Source organism: Conger conger, chromosome 1 (genome assembly GCF_963514075.1).
Source record: "Conger conger chromosome 1, fConCon1.1, whole genome shotgun sequence".
NCBI classification, from domain to species: domain Eukaryota; kingdom Metazoa; phylum Chordata; class Actinopteri; order Anguilliformes; family Congridae; genus Conger; species Conger conger.
Genome location: NC_083760.1, coordinates 29,842,433 through 29,861,426, shown reverse-complemented (window position 1 = coordinate 29,861,426; position 18,994 = coordinate 29,842,433). Strand labels below are relative to the sequence as shown.

Here is an 18,994-nt window from a genome sequence, read left to right as displayed (position 1 = left end):
CGATTCAATATTATTGAAAACAATGACTCACATAACGTATGATTCCTGATTGAAGATCAACATTGATCAAAAGAAAGAAACAAAAATAAATAAATATAATACTTCACCAAAATAATTTGGATGGTATTTATGGATGTACATCACTATTTATACCAAACCAAAAATTTAATTTATGGCTTATGTAATGAAATGCCTGCTGTTATTTTGAGCTTACTAACAAAAAGACACATAACCACATAAAACTGCATCCATTACAGGGCAGTCAATTTTGGAATATGCAGAACTCATCATGAAACTCATATGTCTGGCTTCCTCTCCTTAAATTTTCAAACCTTTTTTTTTTTTTTTTTTTTCTTAGCTAATGCCATTATCCAGAACACCTCACAGGGCTTGTGTTTTTAATGATATCATCCATTTATATAGTTGATAATTTCACTGAGGTAATTCAGACTGTACTGTGCCCCACTTGGGATCTGAACTTGGAACCCTGTTCCATAAAGTATACCTTACACCAGGGATGGGCAAGATGGGCCGTAGCTGCTTCTGGATTTCAGATCACACTCTGCTCTTAATTATTTAATTACTCCAATCATTTACATGATCTGTGATGTAGCAACATTCTGTGATATAACCAGCAGCTGAAAAATGTTTGTGTCTGTAGCATTTTATTGTGGTCTAATTTACAAGTGAATCGGTGATGCCGTGAATGGCTAATTCACTGATTAACTGCCAGGGTAACTGGTGGCAGAAAAATCCTGCATACACACTCCAGGATTGGAGTTGCCCATGCCTCTTACACTGTTGCAAACTCTGGAACAGGGGTGTCAAACTCCTGGAGGGCCGCAGTGTCTGCTGGTTTTTGGTGTGTTACGGCACGAGAGATACATTTCAAAGTCTTTAATTGGCTAAAGAGTCCACACACCTTATTCTTAAGGACTTAATTGGGTGCTGATTGAAAGGAAACCACAAATACCAGCAGACACTGGGGCCCTCCAGGATTGGAGTTGCTCTAGAAGCAGAGATGTGGCCGTTTTACACATATATTTGACCACCAGGTGGCAATACAGAGCAAACTATTTGACATTTTAGTCATTTAGCAGATGCTTTTAATCTAAAGTGATTTACAACTGTATAAATTTCTCAAAATGTGAAAAGCATCAAATCCATAAATATCAAAACACCCATATAGAGCAGTTATAAACAAAAACAATCATCATAGTAAGTGCAGGGATTCGTTTAATATATAATGAAGTAAAAAGGCGATGTTTAGTAAACAACATAGATAATACTCGATATGTTATGTTCAAAACATAAAGGAAAACTATATACCTTTATTTCAATACATTTATTCTCATGGCTCAATGTTTTTTATAAAGTAATCTCATTTTTTTCAGAAAACCATGAGTAACTTTTCATAATCATTGATATCCTTGGGCTTTACCCTGATGGATCGATCCCCCTCTTCAGTTTATTTGGTCTCATCTGACCATCTGGCACTCTTCTAGTCATAATTCCAATGAAGTTGAGCAAACCTCAGATGCTTGGTTTTGTTTATTGTGCTTAGTAAGGGCTGTCTTCATGAACAGTAAGGGCTGTCTATGGTTCATTTTGAGACTTTGACCCCAAAATCTCTGCAATTCTTAAACTGTGATGCTTCGGGTTATTTATTGCCTCCATCACCATCTTCCTTACCGTATATGGGGACAATATGCACTTGCGTCCTCTTCCTGCCAAGGTTGCAACCATTCCATATGTTTTCTATTTTTTATTATAGCCCTTACAGTGCTAAGTAGTATGTTTTCACTATTTTTTTTGTCTGTGTCTTATGAATTGACAGTTCTTTGGCTTTTCCCATGCTGATGGATGGATTTAGCATTTAGCATTCTTGCTACCTCATTTTTCTACTCTAATGAAACAGGAAGTGGAAGCAATCTAGTTCCTTTAGACTGAGATTAACACAATTCTGTAAAAAGGTACTGGCAATTTCACTTTGATTTATTTATAATAATTGTTACTTTTCAGAAATAATTTGATTACTGAATAAAAAAACTTTGAAACATGACAGTTGGCTATTATCTGAGATATTTTTGGTATGCATTCTTTGTTCATTTTTATCAAGGGTGGCAGTAATTCTGGAGCTCACAATACACTCAGTGAGCACTTTATTAGGTATTTATTACTTATTTTTCAGACATATTGGTCTTCTGCTGCCGTAGCCTATCCATTTACAGGTTTGACACATTGTGCATTCAAAGATGCTCTTGTGCATACCACTGTTGTAATATGGGGAGGGAATCTGCTGGACTGACCGTGGTAGGCAGGTTATGCCAGCACTGAGAAACCAGAACAGAGAACAGGTGTGAATGTGCAGCCTGATCACCTGGTGCTCATAATAAGGCGACCAGAGCTGGCAGACCAGAGTGGTCAGGCTGGGGTGTAGGAAGCAATTAGCCTGGATGTAAGTGGGGCAGCCTGGAATGCCAATACTAGCACCTTGAAGGGGATGCATGCAGCAATAGGTAGCCAGTGGAGGTTGTTGAAAAGTGGACTGACATGAGCCGACCTGGGTTGAGTGTTGGCCAGATTAACTGCAGACCAGTCCTTTTTACTCTTCATATGTGGCCTCTGGGAGATGCCATTAGGAGGCATGGGGGACAATTTCATAGCTATGCTGGTAATACACAGCCTTGCACCTCCGTGTCCCCCACTGATGAAACGCCATTGCAAAAAGTTATAATCTCGTATCTTCCCCCCAATGGGAAAAAAAAAACAACAAAAAAAACATTTAAATGCATGTTATAGATCTTTATGTTATGTAAACAAAAGTTCAAGTAACATAACACTTCAGGAACAAGGTTGGTCATCCCCCCTGGACAAGTTTATTGAATTTGGTCGTTTCTCACTTCATATTGCAGTTACAGAAATGTGTTATTTTCCGGGGATTTCCACAGGAATTACCACAGTCACTAGAAAATCAAAGCATTTCCTCTCTACAATTGTATATAATACAAACACTTCATTGGGCTGCCAATTACCACAACATTTTTTTTGCATTTCAGCACAAAAAGTTTACCTCCGGAAATCCAGCTTAAATTAAAATGGAGGCAATCAATCATACTGACCAAATTAAAAAAAGAACACATATCCTTTTTCAAAAAAGGCCTCTACACATCAACACAATCGGCTACAAGCTGGCCAGGACTGGCAAAATCTCGGGGACTAATTATTTTTCACAGTTAGCTTGTGTATGCTTAAGTGCCAGTCATTTCCCTTCCAGAGTCTCCGGAGTATACAAAAGCTCCTACAATGGTTACAAATATTTCCCTTACCATTCCAATCCATGATACATCTGCCTTAGCTCTCTATGCTCTGGGATGGGATATGCCCTGCCATCAGCAACTAGTGTAGATACTAGGGAAGCATAGGGAAGGGAAGAGGGACACATTTTAATGGTATAAATTAAAAATTATTTAATTGATGAAAACAACTATTTAAAATCTGATATTAACCATCTGCCAATGTTCCAGTTTGTCTATATAAGCCCTGCACATCTGCACCAACTGACTTTTAGAATAACTTAATTTTCTTCCCTCCCAATGACGACTTGGTGACAGCGGTCCATATATGATACTTATACCTCTTTCAGGGGTGAAAGCCAAACCAATTTTAGCTATCACCTGCATTCCTATTTCTTTACTAGAAGTCAGGATTTATTTTGATAGCCGGCCAAGGTTCTGCAGATGGAAACGGGGGATGGCTCCAGGCCATCTGTAAAAGGCACACTAGATTTTCTGAGCTGACCGTTTCCATCGGCTATAATCAGGTTGCTGTGTAGAGGTCAGAATAACATACGGCCCAGAATTAAGCAATCTACGAGGAAATAAAGAGTATAGAGAGAATAAAGATTGTGGCTACAGAAATATCTGGCGGCAAGCTTCCATTGGATGGGGTTCTGAGGCAAGAGGTGAGAAGTAAATGTATATTGTTGTAACGGTACATTTACCTGTTGCCATCGAATACTGTGATGTTTGTTTGAGGCACAACACACTTTTTCCACATCTCTTGTGGAGACAGAAAAAAGTGTCACTGCAGCAACTGAATATGTTTCAGTACAGTGTATAGCTTACATCCCTTTAATTTCTGAGGAAGTAGTTGGGGGTTCAAATAAAAACATTTGAAAACGGCAGGAGTAAGACAACAATACAGGAAAAAGACAGACCTACAACTTCAGGAGATCAAAAAAAAGAAAAAAAACAAGGTGTAAAAGGGGAAAAAATGGAAATGAGAATATAGGCTTGTGCGCAGTACTGCGTTAGGCCACCCTGTTCTTGTATTGCACAAGGAATCCCTGAAAAACACTCAAACAAAACACAGTTTAAAACAAACACTCTTCACATTAGTTGGTCGCTTCATCGGGAGAAGGTGGCCTCTAAGGTCATCCAGGCAGTGTGGAGTTTGGTGGTCCCTTAGCGCCCTCCGGAGGAGCGCTCAGATCTGCAGCACCAGCCCGGCGGCAGAGATATTGTCCCCTCCCCCGGCGGTCTGGTGGACGTCCGTGCACACCAGCACGGGCGCCACGCAGATCTGGTAGTCTTCCTCGTCCCAGCACGACACCGGCCGCTCGTCCCGCAGGTGAATCCGCTGGCTGCCCTCGCGGCGGCTCACGGAGAACGACTCGTCCATCAGCAGCTTGGCCTTGTCGGGGTCGATGTCGGCCGAGCCGCACACGTGCCGGTTGGCGGTGAGCGAGGCCTTGGCCGTGGCCGACATGGTGTTCTTCCAGCGGGAGCCGTGGGCGACCGCCAGCGCCTGGAAGGCCAGGGTGTGCACGTGGAGGCGAGTGAGCCGCCGGCCCTCTCCGCTCTGGAGGTGCCGTTCGTTCACCAGGCGGTAGAGCTCCCGCATCTGGTCCAGGACGGTGGCCACGCGGGGGTTGGGGTCGGAGAGCACGGTGGGCGCGCTGCCGCGGAGCAGGCTCAGCAGGTTGGGCAGCTCCTGCTCGTTCATGCCCAGCGAGTCGGCCCGGGGGAGCACCAGCTCCTGCAGGTCGGCCAGGAGGTCGGGGTCCACGAAGCTGGCCATCTCGAAGTGCACCCCGGTCTCCGGGGCGGCCGAGGACAGCAGCGCCCCCAGGCGGCGCAGCAGGGCCTCGCGCTCGCCTGGAGGAAGAGACGGAGAGAGACGGACGGGTGAAAAAAAATAAAGAGAAAAAGGAAAGGAGAAGAGAGACATAATATTTACAGCAGGGGTTCCCAAACATGTTTCTGCGTGTGACCCCAAATGAATGTTAACAAACTTACACGACCCCAACACCCCACCCACGCACATCTTGTGCCTAACAACACCCTTTAGCCACAACTATACTGGAGATATACCACAACCTCTCCTGCCTCATTGCTTTATTATAGTTGGGTTGTTGTAATGTTAAACATGTAGTGGCCAACATATATTTTAAAAGAGCCAAAAAATGTATTTGATCTTTTTCTACATTTTCAGGCAACCCCATCCTGAAATCGAGTGACCTAACACGGGGGTCTCACTCCCAACCCAGTTTGGGAACCCCTGATTAAACCATTTCTTTCATGTCAATGAAGCCTATTTCACTGAACTGAGCTGGAAGAGAGGGAGACAAAGTGGTTCAATAATCTATAATGGTTGATCAATGATCAGACGCATAAAACTACAAATGAAACTGCCAATAAGGGCAAGCAATAATATGCATATTAGCTATGGACTGAAGCCTGTGTGTGTGTGTGTGTGTGTCTGTGTGCATGTGCGAATGCAAGTATGTAGGAGCAGGCTTTTGTCTGTATGCATGTGTGCACACATGCATGCGAGTGTCTGCATGCTTGTGCGTGCACAGTGCCGACACCTTCTGACCCCTGGTATTCCATTTCACAAAGAAAACAAGCCCCAGCTACACTCCAGGCCCATTCTCCAACAGCTCCCAGAGCTGCAGTAATCTCTCAGTACTTATGGAGCTGTAGGGGCAGGAGCAACCGCCATCCTCGCTCTACTGTTTTGAACTGCAGAGTAAAAGACTTCACTGGCCCAAACCCCCTGGAAAAAAACAGAATGGCCTGTTCTCCTTAGCAAACACTCTCATATTCTTAAATAAATATTGGCTGAAATATAGAAACGTCAATACCAGCTCATCACAAACAAAGCCCTGATGGTCGGTCTGTAGCAGAAATCTTACATCCTGTTGCAGTTTCCATATTCAGGAGCCTACGTTATTTGAAATGCAAAATTCCGATTTTTTTGAATTTATTATTCAATGGTTGTGCAGTTCAGGCACTGGAAGAAGCAATGGCTTCTAGCCTGCCAGGTTCCGATAAGTGTTCCCAGAGGTGGAAAATCCAGATTCAGAAAGCAAAAGCCCTCCCCATTCTTTTGTTTCAATCCCCTGGATTTGCTGACTTGTGCAATTCTTCACCAAGGAGGTAGAACTAATGAGTGAAATCAGTCTGCTGAGTTCACGGGTGGAAGAAACACATGACAGGACTTTTACTTTCTGACCCCTAACTAATTTGGGGGACTAGTTCATCCAGGAGATTGTGGCTGGAAACTACCACTGACACAGATACAACAGAAACCATAACACAATATATTGTTCCTTATTCTGGTCAGGTGCTACTGAGGCAGAAGTGCATTCACCAACAAACAATAAAACACCCTTGAACACTCTATAAAAAGAACAAGCATTTGAACAGTTGTGAATTTTGCACATCAAAATAAATCACATCCAGTGTAAATAATGCATCCCATGTGGTTTTAGTGCCTGAGGTTTATCACCTTGTTGGAAAGGGAAGCTGTCCATCATCTGCAGGCCACCAACCACCAGAAGGTCGGGCTTGAAGTCCTGCAGCTTACTCTCAAACTCCTCCATGGATGCCAAGTACGGGTTGTGATCGTCACTGTGCACAATGTACCTGATGGAATAAATAGATTATTTTATTAATGTATTGTAGTAAACAAAAGGAGGTAACCTAAGGAATATGAGTCAATAATTATTCAGTCATATGACATGCAAAAACCTGATGCTTGTACAGTACTCAAACAATGACAACCTGAATATTTACCTAAAGGCAGAGCAGTGGAATGAAGAATATTTAATTTAAACATTTTCATAAAGTTGCACATTTAAACAACATTGTATGAATTTACTTGATTTAAGGCATCTTAAATGTGTAACAGGTTTGGGCTCACCTGTTGGCCCTGCGAGAGGTGTACTGGCCCCAGGTGGCCCCAACGGGGTACTCCAGAATCAGATGAATGTCTGGCTCCTCCACTGTCTTACCTACCACTGGAGAGTGGAGAATGAGATGCCCAGAAAGACAGAGAGATTGGGGGGGAAAAGAAAAGAGAATGACAAAAGGAGCATTATAATCATACATTTCGTATTGACTATTTCTGCTAAGACATGTATCATTTCTTCTGCGTATCAAGGCAAGAAAATCCCACGGAAGAAAACTGCATTACACTGACTTGAAGAAAAACAGGTGCTACATTAAAATGGTTTAAAAGCTTTCCTCATTTTCTTCTCTGGCTTCCTTTCCTAGATTTCTATAAATCACAAGGACATCGGAAAATTAAGGAGCAGAGGAGATGAGAAACAGTGCTCCTGACACAGTGCTCTGGACCCTTTGTTCCAATTTTTTAATTACTTGACCAAAGCAAAGCATTGTGGACCTTGTAGTCATGTATAGCCTGATTAGCTTTAACAAAGCCTGAATTTTTTTATCCTTCATTGAAGGATGTGAATGAGGATGGCTCCCATTTCCTTAATTTGTTTATTAAAGAGCCCATATTTTAAACCTTTATTTTAGTTTTAAGAAAAAAAAAAAAAAATCTCTATCCAGTTTTACATGTCCATTCTCCAGAGCCTCTCATGAGCTATACCAACATGTTGTTTTAATGACTGTGTCTTTAAGGCTCATTGAAATCAATGAACCTCTGTTCTAATTGGCTACAAACTGAATGCTGTCTGTGCTGAGGGCTTGGATTTCTTCTGGCTATAAGGTCGACCGTGCTGAAGGTGGACATATGCAAATGAGTGTATAGTTGTGAGATCAAAAGGTCCAAAACGCTTGTTTAAAAGCAGTTTCTTAATATGGATTCATTCGGGGGCTGTGCTTTTTGATACTTTCACTGTATTATTACAACTCTTTTATAATCCACATAGCAAGGGAAATATTGTTTTCCACAATATGGGACCTTTAACAAATTTGAACATTCCCTGTGATAGCAGTCAGTTAGACAAGGGGAAAATACATATTTAAAGTATTCAAACACGGCCAGAGATTTGAGAGGTAGAGACTTCAGAAGGAGAGAATGAAAAAGAAAACAAGTTACAGAAGATCAGCAGAAAGGGCTATGCAAGTGCAATAACATTTGCCATGTACAAAACTGCAGCTAAACTCTGACAACTGTCATGTGTGAACTGTGCTGTTGCATAATCTCAATTATGTGAATAATGTTAAGGTTGAGCAATGTGCAGAACAATAAGTGCAATACAGAACAGTCTTTATCATCTCTATATAATGCATTTGTTATACTGTATAATAAAGCATATAGCCACCAAAGCAAGTCTTATAAATCCAAGCAGTTTCTAAAAGGCTTTAATAATAGTATCATGTGCAATGAAAATGGTCTCTCCTGACCTTTTGTCACACTGCTATATTCTGAACATGCATGGTGAATTTAAGCTCAACTTTTTTCCCTAGAGGGGAATACAAATTAGAATGACACGTCTGAAATGCGTGCAAAACGCAGTATGACCACCAATCATATGCCACGGTCACAAGACAAATTGGGTCACCATTTTCTCTTGCAAATTTGCAGATGTTACGAAAAAATATGAACAGTCTACACTTTTGCCTCAGAAGCATACACATATTGTTCAATCACTAAGAAATAAAGACTCCATATTCGGAGTGGTCTCATAAATGTTTTACACACATTTATATCGTGAAGCCCCTAGTCCTTCGGATCCGTCATAGCTAGGCTGATTTCCTTAAGGGAATAAGATGTTAAAGCCAGAAAAAACAGAGGGGCAGAAACTTGCTTTAGAGAATAAATAAATACATAAATAAATAATTTACTGAGAGCACAAGACAGTGTGCAGCTCTCCTCAAAGAAGTTAAATATTAAACCGTGCCGCTTTCAGCCAAGCCAAATACAGGCAGTCGGTGCACTGCTGCAGCATGGAAATCAGTTGGCTCTTCGAAGTGACACCCGACAACTGCCGTTTGCCAATGTTGCATTTCTGTGTCATTTGTGGAATGAAGAGGCAGAAAATGTTACATGTTATAAATGCATGCATGTTCTAAATGTGTGTTGTAAGAGTGCTGGAGGAACACTGAATGCAGACAGTACGAATGAGGCCACATTCCTGAGGCTACGGAGAAGGGTGGGGGAGGGGGAAAAGGTCTTCTAAGGCCTCAGTGAGTCTGGAAACACTTTAGAACTGCATTTTGCTCGCTTTCTTTCCCAACCGTAAGGGGGAGAGATTGTGGTGTACATAATAACTAATGCCCCATACCGTGTAGCTAAAATAGCCTCAATTTGGAACCATTCCACTGCACTGCTGCCCCTAAGTATGAAGACCATTTTCTTTACAATTTCAGACTTTCATAAAATTATGTTTTTTCTCTAGGGTGTCTCGGTGGCGCAGCCTGTAGAGCATTGAGCCGCGAAGTCGGCGGTTCGAATCCGACCGTCTGACATTTGTCGCATGTCTTCCCCTCTCTCTCACTCCCATTCTTCCTGTCTCTCTATACTATACTGTCCAATAAAGCTGAAAAAGGCCTAAAAAAGTAGTTTTTTCTCCTTCTGTCGCAATATGAAGAAGGAAGCATTTGTCTTTGCCACTGTGGTTGTCTGCAGGTGGAGCCCACAGGTGGGAAGCAAATTTAAAATGGCTTAAAAGCCCCATAAATGAGAATCATTCTTCTAAATAGATAACTAAGCATGTCCAATGCTAAAATGGTAAAAGTAAGTGCATTGCAATTACCATAATTATTTGACCATAATAAAAATGTACTTTGACAGAAAAGGGCTCCAAAAATGACAGACTGTGAGAAGAAATTAAATGGTGCGAAAGAGTACACAAAAAAGAAGACGCAATAACCTTAGACGTGCAAAAGGTGAGTGCATCAATTTTTCATGGAGACAAACAGAGACAAAATTCACTAACACAAAAAAATGAACTGGGATGAAACAGCGGATACCCTCACCGGTGATGTGCTGGGAGAGGACGTCGGTGAAGTCTGGGCTGAAGTTTCCGCCCAGGAGCACGTCGCACCCCTCTTCTGCCATGCGCCCCGCCATGACGGGAGCGTTTCCGCCGATGGCCCAGCGGTTGTCAGGCAACTCCCGGGAGGCCTCCACCAGTTCACTGAAAAGTGTCTTGTTCATCACAAACCTCCTGTGGACGGAAGGAGAGGCAGAGAGAGTGAGCGGTGTGCCTGGACGATATCTACAGATCCATTTCCTGCCAATACCACTTCACGAGAAGCAGACAGAAATGTAGAATTACAGATACAGAAATAGAGCTAGAGAGAATGAAGCAGGGAAAAAGCAGAGGGAGTACATATATCCAGCACCTCTCTTTGGACTCAAACAATATTATTGAAACGGACTCATCTAAATAGGCCCTGTGCAAAACAATTGGAATAACCCTCCTATTTTGTTAAGAGTTTATGAACGCTTTTATGTTTGGGGTCAAATTGACACCAACAGTTGAAATAAAAAATACAAATTTGGACTCTTCGCGTGTCGCCTTCTTATTGTCTCCCAAATGACAAACCTTTTATCCTTAAATATGAAAAATCTGTGAGAAACATCGTATTTAAGAGCCTGAGGTACAGGAAGTGAAAGTTTGGCACCTGCATGTGAAATTGCGACCAGAATCATCTACAAAGTAATCTGAGATAAAAATAAAAATGGTTTATTTTCTGACATTTTATACAGTTACAGAGGGTCAAAATAAGCCAATACAACACAAGCAGGTACAGAACTTCTGAAGACATAGCATTAGGCTTATTGCATGTTTACTATTTAATCCCACCAAAATAGTCAAACACTGAATAGGGTCAAATTGACCACAACCATAATAGGTGGGCTCAAAGTACAGCTAGGATCATTCTTGGCAGTGCCAAAGAAACATCTGAGTAACTGAGGACAAACAGCTATTAAAACTGAAGTTAGTGAACGATATATGCAGATTATAGCCAGGAGGAAGGGAACCGGGTCAACTGATAAAACTGTCGACCGTGTCAACTGAGTGAAAACTGACGTCAAATCCTGCGCGTTAATGCCCTGCACATCAAGAGTGAACAAAGGAAACATAATTCACTAACACAACAGCCTGCAGGGACAGGAAGTGGACAGGCAAGTTCACAAACACCATTCCCCTGTTGCGTTTAGATCATGGGGTCTGGTCCGAGGCAGGGAATGCTCACCTTGCATTCATGCAAATACAGAAACAGGACTACGATGGAACTGAAAAACTGAAATGCAACCAGCCTGACAAGCAATGGATTGTGAAAATATGATAGGCCAATTGCATCAATCATGAATTAATTTTGGTTGATTAAAACTCACTCTCCAATAACTACAACTGAGCTCAAAAGGAATGGGCTTATCAAACATAAGCACCAACAGCAAAAGCTGGGCTTTGCTGGATTGTCAAGAGAGCCCTTGAGAGCTATGCCAAGATCAAATCCCGTCAGATTGATTTACTAATGTGGGGTGTCAGTGTGGGACAGATTTGGGCCAGACTCATCTTAATGACACAGCACGGTGCAGATCAGCTATACAGATTCCGACCACATCCTTATTTTGCTTTCTGTGTATGGAAAGTTCTAGCCTTCAGGTAACTGAACTGTACAGTACACACAGTGGGGTGCAAAAACATGGGCACCCCTGGTTTAAAATGTGTATTGCAATGAATCTGTATGTGATCAAAGGCAAACCTGAACACTAAATGGTAGAGAGTTCAAATGAGACCTTTCTTTCATTTTTTACCGTTTATAAATTATTATGTTTTTAAAGAAAAGGGCCCTGTGCAAAAGTTTGGGAACCCTTTTGGTTTATTCTTTGTCACTTTTTAAAAAGATGATTACTAAGGCCCAGACCCAGGTCATTTACCTGCCAGGGCTTCAATGAGTCAGGTGAGTATAATTATAGAGCTGAACCAAAGTAAGTATCCAACTGCAGTGGCTGTTCTGTCTGGTCTTAACAACCATGGATTCCTCTAAACAGTTGTCCAAGGATTTCAGAATTAAAATGGTTCGTTTCCACCAAGAAAGAGAAGGCTACAAAAATGTAAATGCTTCAAACTACCTATTTCCACTGTCAGAAACATTATCAGAAAATGGAAAATAAATTTGAAGTCAAGGTAAGGTCTGGATGACCAAGAAAGATTTCAGATAGAATGACGCAAGACCTGGTAAGAAATGCTCAAAAGAACCCACACATCACTGCAAAAGAGCTGCAAAAAAGAGTAGCAAACACAGGTCTAGCTGCTCAAGGGACAACAATACAATGTACTTAAAACAACAACAGAGTTGCCAGAAAGAACGACCAACACAAAAGTAAGCGTCTGAAGTATGTAAAAGAAAACAAGCCTTTGGAAGCCTTTTGGAACAATGTGCTTTGAACCGCGAAACCAAAAAAAAAAAGTAGAGAAGAACACCTTGCCAACTGTAAAGCATGGATGTGGACCCTTTATGCTTTGGGTATAGTGGAAGAAATAATTAATTCTACCAAATATTAAGAATATCTTAATGTCCAATGGTCAGCCCAGACATTGAAGTTGAAGAGAGGTTGGGTATTCCAGTAAGATCCAAAGCATACCTCAAAATTAACCATGAAGTGACTCAAGGAAAGACAGATGAAGGTTTTGGAATGGTCACCACAGTCCCCAGACTTGAATATTATTGAAAATCTGTGGAGAGATCTGAAACATGCTGTACATGCAAGGAGACCAAAGAATATTCCTGAGCTAGAGGAGTTCTGCCAGGAAGAATGGGTAAAAATTCCAAAAGAGAATTGAAAGACTTTAACGGGAAAGGGAAAGGGAAGCATTTAGAAGCCATTATAGCTGCCAGAGGAGTTTATAGTTGCCTTTTTTTATGTTTTTGAAACTGTAAAAAATTTAAACAAAAAGTCATCTTACTTAAAAAATTTGAAGAAAGATCTCGTGTTTAAAGTCATACCATTTAGAGGTCAGGTTAGCTTCTGTTCACTTGAATATTAATTGTAAAAGGCTTTTTGAGAAGTGGTGCCAAAATTATTGCACACTACTATAGCTGTTCAAGAACTGGGCATCTAATAAATACGCAATTGTTTTTGATTCAAATACTTTTCAGTGCTCGACTGATCTTGCTTCGGCATTTCAGAGGTTCCAATACATCAGACAAACTCAGTAAAATGTAGAAAAGTACTTGAATCCAAAACAATTATGCATTTGAGGTTCAGATTTCATGTGCACCATTAGCATGGTACGCTTGAGCAAGGTACTTAACCTGAATTTATTCAGTATCACACCAAACCCCTGCAATGAGGTTGTGAAACTTTAAGAATGGCCAGGTCTATTTAAACAGGATTCCAGAGGCAAGGGTTTCCAGTTTTCAGTGCAAGTTCCCATCATGCATTGCTTAAGCCATGTGGGAAATTCACTATTTGCATAAACTTCTCAAAAGCTGGAAATAATGGCTTGTAAAAACAGTGTCTGAGCCCTGCTCAGGTTGCATTCCAAACAGGATTCCAGCCAGTTGCAAATGAGGGTAGGAGAGTACACAGGCTGTCCAACACTACAAACTGCATGTAGCTACACAAAATACACAGTAGCAGTTATTCCTTCATCACCAGTTTTAAGCAGCTATTCCTTAAAAGCCATCAATAAACATCTTTAGCGTGAAGTGTCACAGCATAGTCTGCAACCATTTCTTCTTATGACTGTGTACTCACACCATTTTCCCAGAATACCACCCAACATAGTGTACCAAACTTTGTTTTTGGGGAAAATAGGGATACACCCCCACCTCGAAACTGTATCATGGAAAGACAAGATTCCCAGCAGCCCTCTTAAACTTGTTTAATAACCCCTACAACTCACTCTGAGGCAGCTCCCGGGGGGAAGAAGTAGGCGAAGCTCTGGGCCAGCTGCTCGGCATTCTGGATGTAGTCGTGGTGAAGAGGCAGGGCAGTAGGTTGCAAGCCAATTTTGTTCAGCAGTGCCACGCCATCCACTATGATGTCCACGCAACCTCCAAACCCTATACGGAGACAAAAACATTTAAAAAAGAAAAGAGTCATACACCAAACCCCCCTTTAGACACTGGCGTGCAAACACACACAAACTGGGACATTCAGGAGTTGCTATCAAGTTGTTGGTCTGGTCATCTAATGTTCTTCATAGCATTCCAAAAAAGGTTTAATACAATTAAAAACATAAGGATGATGACATTGGAAGATGTAAATACAGGTTTAAAAAGAAATCAGGAAAAATTGTGCCCCTAGTTATGAGATAAATGTTATTTAGTGTATGTGCACAATTAAAACGTACATACTATGCAGTATGCTGACTGTTTATTTTGATGAGAATAGGCCTTCCAACTCATTTAGGTGTGCCATTAATTTAGCTTTCTCTCTAGAGCAGGTGATCAACAAGGGCTAATCTTAATTGTTTAATTAGCACAATCATATTTTGATCTGATATTTTGTATGAACACCTGCTACAGCCAGACTACAGATTTGACTGTGCTCAAGTACAGGACTGAAACAAATAGTTTACTGAGCTAAGGTAACTGGTTAGATGGAGCAGGCTGACCGGCCCTCTAGGACCGAAGTAGTGCACCCCTGATCCAGGAAGCACCCAGCACCAGGGGAACATAATATCCAGCACACCATACTGTAACATTCAAACTGTTCAACCTCTCCAGGTTAATTTTAGAATGAGATTTCCCCCCTCCAATAATTATGTTTCACTAATGATTAGCCGCGAATGAGAAAAACACAACCAGGAATGAGGTGGAACATTCGTAGAGAACATTGGTATCGTGTCTTTCCTCCTATTCTTTAGGCCATAAAGATAGCAGTGAAAGGACTTTGTAAGCATCAATGTCCACTATACACTCTTCTCACCACATAGATCCTCACTTTTTGAAAGGCTGTGTCACCATAGCCTCCTTTCTGTTCCAGACATTGTCAAAGCTGGGTTGGCTGTAGAGGGCAACCAGACTGACGGAGCAGAATAAACCCACTTAGACCATCTGTCTCTCCTAAAAATACATGACTGATGATATTGTAAGAATCAAATCTGATCCCTGCTAATATGTGTTGTGTAAAATAATAATTGTTGAGTTATTTGCGAATACAGTATAGAGGAAACCCAAAGGTACCCTGTGTGATTACGATTAGGCAGGGCTGCCCATCCCTGTTCTGAGCAATCTTCCATCCTGCAGGCTTTCATTTCAAACCTCATTTTGGGACAACTGATTCGACTAATCAGCAGCTCAACAAGGTGCCTAGCTGTTGAATGAGGTGCGCTTTGTTATGGTTGGAATGAAAACCTACAAGTCTCAAGGAAAGCTGGTAAGCCAATACCAATCTTTACAGCATTGTCTCATATGCCTGCTGTCTGTCACTGATATAGCACTCAGGGGGGCATTTAATCTAAAAGAATATGACTGCACCAGACAGCAGGCATATCTGACAATCCTGTAAACATTGGTACACAGGTATCATCATCCATTCGTTATCCAACCCATTATCCCAGCATTGCACTGGGCAAGAGGCAGGGATGCACCCAGGACAGGCCGCCAATCCATTGCAGGGATTAACTCACACGCTCCTCATTTATACCTACGGGCTATTTAGACTGCCCAATTAGCCTAACCTGCATGTCTTTGGAAACCAGAAGACCCAAAGGAAACCCACACGGAGATGGGAAGAATGTGTAAACAGCACACAGAAAGGCCCTGGCCTGAGACCTTCTTGCTGTGAGGCGACAGATCTATCCACTGTACCACCATGCCGCCCCAGTTATCGCCAGGCTCAGTGAATTGATAACAGTTTATCAAAAGTTAACAATAAACCAAGAAAAGCAACAAATAATTCCCCGAGATGGGTGAGGACATTTCTGTCAAACGTTGCCCAAACGACTAGAATTCACACCAGAGATAGTGCCCCCCCCTTATATGATATGAGAGTCATACTCAGTATTTAGACAGTCACATTTTTGTTGTCTTGGCTCTGTAGGCCAGCACACTGGATTTTAAATGGCACAATAAACTTAAAGTACAAACTGTCAATTTACATCTGTATCTAGTGATCCACGTGGCAATTCAATTGGATTCAGGATGGGTGATTTATTTGACCTATCAAGACCATTCCACACTCTGACCCTGAAACTTTAGCAGTGTGTTTGGGGTCATTGTCCTGTTGCAAGGTGATGTCTTTTTTAGGCATTTGGTCAGATCTGAGCAGATGACGTAGATGTTTCTGTACACAGAATTCAGAATTCATCCTGCTGCTGCCGTCACCAGTCACATCATCAATAAAGATAAGCCCATTCCAGTGGGTAATGCCACACATTTGGAGCTGTGATCATTCACTTTCACTCAAAACTCATGGGCTTTTGGAGTTTCAAATTCACAGGAAGACTGGCAAGGTATTAGCATGCCAAACTATTTCAGTAGCCTATGCACAGGCCCAGTGACAGAATGCATATAAGTGGCCATTTGACTTTCTGGGGAGACAAAATGACAGTCAGAACTTCATTTTAGTATTCAGAAATATTCTAGTCAGTTGGCTATGCATAATGGCAGGCATTTATGTTGCGGTATACACTACACAGAGGACAGCTCAGACCATGTACTGGACAGGTAGGTGTCCACCTTGATCACCACATAGCTCTAATGATTACCTTCCGGACATCGGTCTAAACTGTTAGTCAATCTGTCTAAACTGAACCGGTGAATAACACCAGTCCAGCATAAACGCCAAACATGACAAGACATGACAAGACATGACAACAAGCCATTTAAATCGGGAACATTGGCAACATTCATGCATTTTCTCGAATTCAAAATTCATTTTCTTTCATTATTGGCATTTGGCAGACGCTCTTATCCAGAGCAACATATAGTTGATTAGACTAAGCAGGAGACAATCCTCCCCTGGAGCAATGCAGGGTTAGGGGCCTTGCCTTAGGGGCCCAACGGCTGGGCAGATCTTATTTTGGCTACACTGGGATTTGAACCCCCGACCTTGCGTGTCCCAGTCATTTACCTTAACCACTACACTACAGACCGCCCTTTCTTGCTAGGTTTGAGCAATCAGAATGGACGGTGTCATGCCACTCAATCTTGCTCTTTGCCCTTTGGAACTAGCATTCATCTCTTAGGCTAGTTTGACTGCTGATATGTAGATAACTTTAGTTAGCTAGACATTGTATGTATGTATTTTTTGCACCTACAGCAAACACTCAGTTATATCACAGGCAATTGGGATATGTTCTTATCCAGAGCAATGTACAACGTAGTGCGTAATATCCAGGGACACGTGCGCTGAAAGACCCTCGAGGGAAAGTGAAGTGTTTTAAAACGTTCCAGGATTTCTGAAAACTTGTCTCTCATCTCTCCATGGCACCTTGCATCCTCAAAACAGATTTGATTATTTAAAGTTTAAACACAGCGTTGAACGCAAATGTTTAGGGTTACTACACCCTAAACAACAAAGACAGCCGCCTAACATTGGATGCATGGAGGGGTCATTCTGAGTTCGAGAACACAGTGATAGCGCACTTGTTATTGCTGTAGCAAAGCGCAGTTACGGAACTATGCTCTTCGATCAAATCCCTTTGCAAAAAAATAAATAAACAAAAAACCTAGAAATGGCACAGTCAATATTCTCTAATTCTCTAAGAGTCTTACTCCCCTGCCTACATTAACCAGCCAGGTACAGGATGCCATTCTACTTTTCAGGAAAGCAGGTAGCAGTGCAATATTAGAACAGGATTGTGCGATTAAAAGTGTTCCAATTTATTAAAGTATTTATTGACTGGGTTGTTCGGCTCTGCTTGATAAAGAAAAATGTACTAGCTTGCTATGAAACCATTTTATCGTAACATAGTTCACCAGAAAGTTACATTCTTAAGATTATTTGAAACAAAACATGCTATAACTGCACTGAGAAGGAACGTATTGTATGTAATGAATTCGAGCAATATATTAGCCTACTCTTATTAATAATGTATGAGAATAATTGAACAAAAGGTGATATGCTCATTTAAATAGCTAGGCGTATAACCTGTGACCGCAGGGTACAAATTGTACAAGAGAGTGGTAGCCCATGTTAATAACAAGGAATTAACGTGGCTATCTTATGCTACATCTAGACTACGCTCAGAACAGGCAATGCTTCCTCGATTTTGTCACATAAATATTCTGATGGATAGTACCCTAACAGTCACAGGCATTTCCCCCAAATCGACACTAATATAAAATTGGGATGCAGCTCGCTAATAGGGAAGATAGGAACGAATGAAACAACTGAATTTGCTTACGGAATGTCTTACCTATGGCCACCCTGGGTCTTGTAAAACCACTGACGTCTGCTTTGCGTTCAGCTCTGAGCAAGGAAGACAAAACGTTGTCCAGCCTCTCGTCCAAGCGTGCATCTTGAACAGGCGATCGGTACCAGTACGCAAATAGAACTACCACGAGAGACACGACGGTACCATACTTCAGATGGGAAGACATTCTTCCCCCTTCGACCGCCATCGGCAACTACCGAAGACCAGCGCTGCAATGTTACTACCCCTTGTAACAACGTAGCTAGATGACAATGCCCAATAGTCTCGAATGAACGGAGGTAGGGGAGTGACAACAAAGCGGAAGTAGGGGCTTCAGAACGCCCCGCACAAAATTTACACAACCAGCTCAAACGCAAATGAAAATGAAATTAGGACTGGGCACAGGAC

At 41.7% G+C, this 18,994-nt stretch overlaps 1 protein-coding gene across 1 annotated transcript; it reads right to left on the bottom strand.

Moving 5' to 3' along the window:
* Positions 1 to 2,784: 2,784 nt before the first annotated feature.
* On the bottom strand, positions 2,785 to 18,875 carry adpgk2 (ADP-dependent glucokinase 2). Its single transcript, XM_061251488.1, has 6 exons — positions 18,590 to 18,875; positions 14,126 to 14,285; positions 10,239 to 10,429; positions 7,210 to 7,306; positions 6,796 to 6,932; positions 2,785 to 5,159 (listed from the first exon to the last, which is right to left on the bottom strand). The coding sequence occupies exons 1-6, from the start codon at positions 18,792 to 18,794 to the stop codon at positions 4,489 to 4,491; spliced, it is 1,461 nt and encodes a 486-aa protein (XP_061107472.1). The 5' UTR covers positions 18,795 to 18,875; the 3' UTR covers positions 2,785 to 4,488.
* Positions 18,876 to 18,994: the final 119 nt, after the last annotated feature.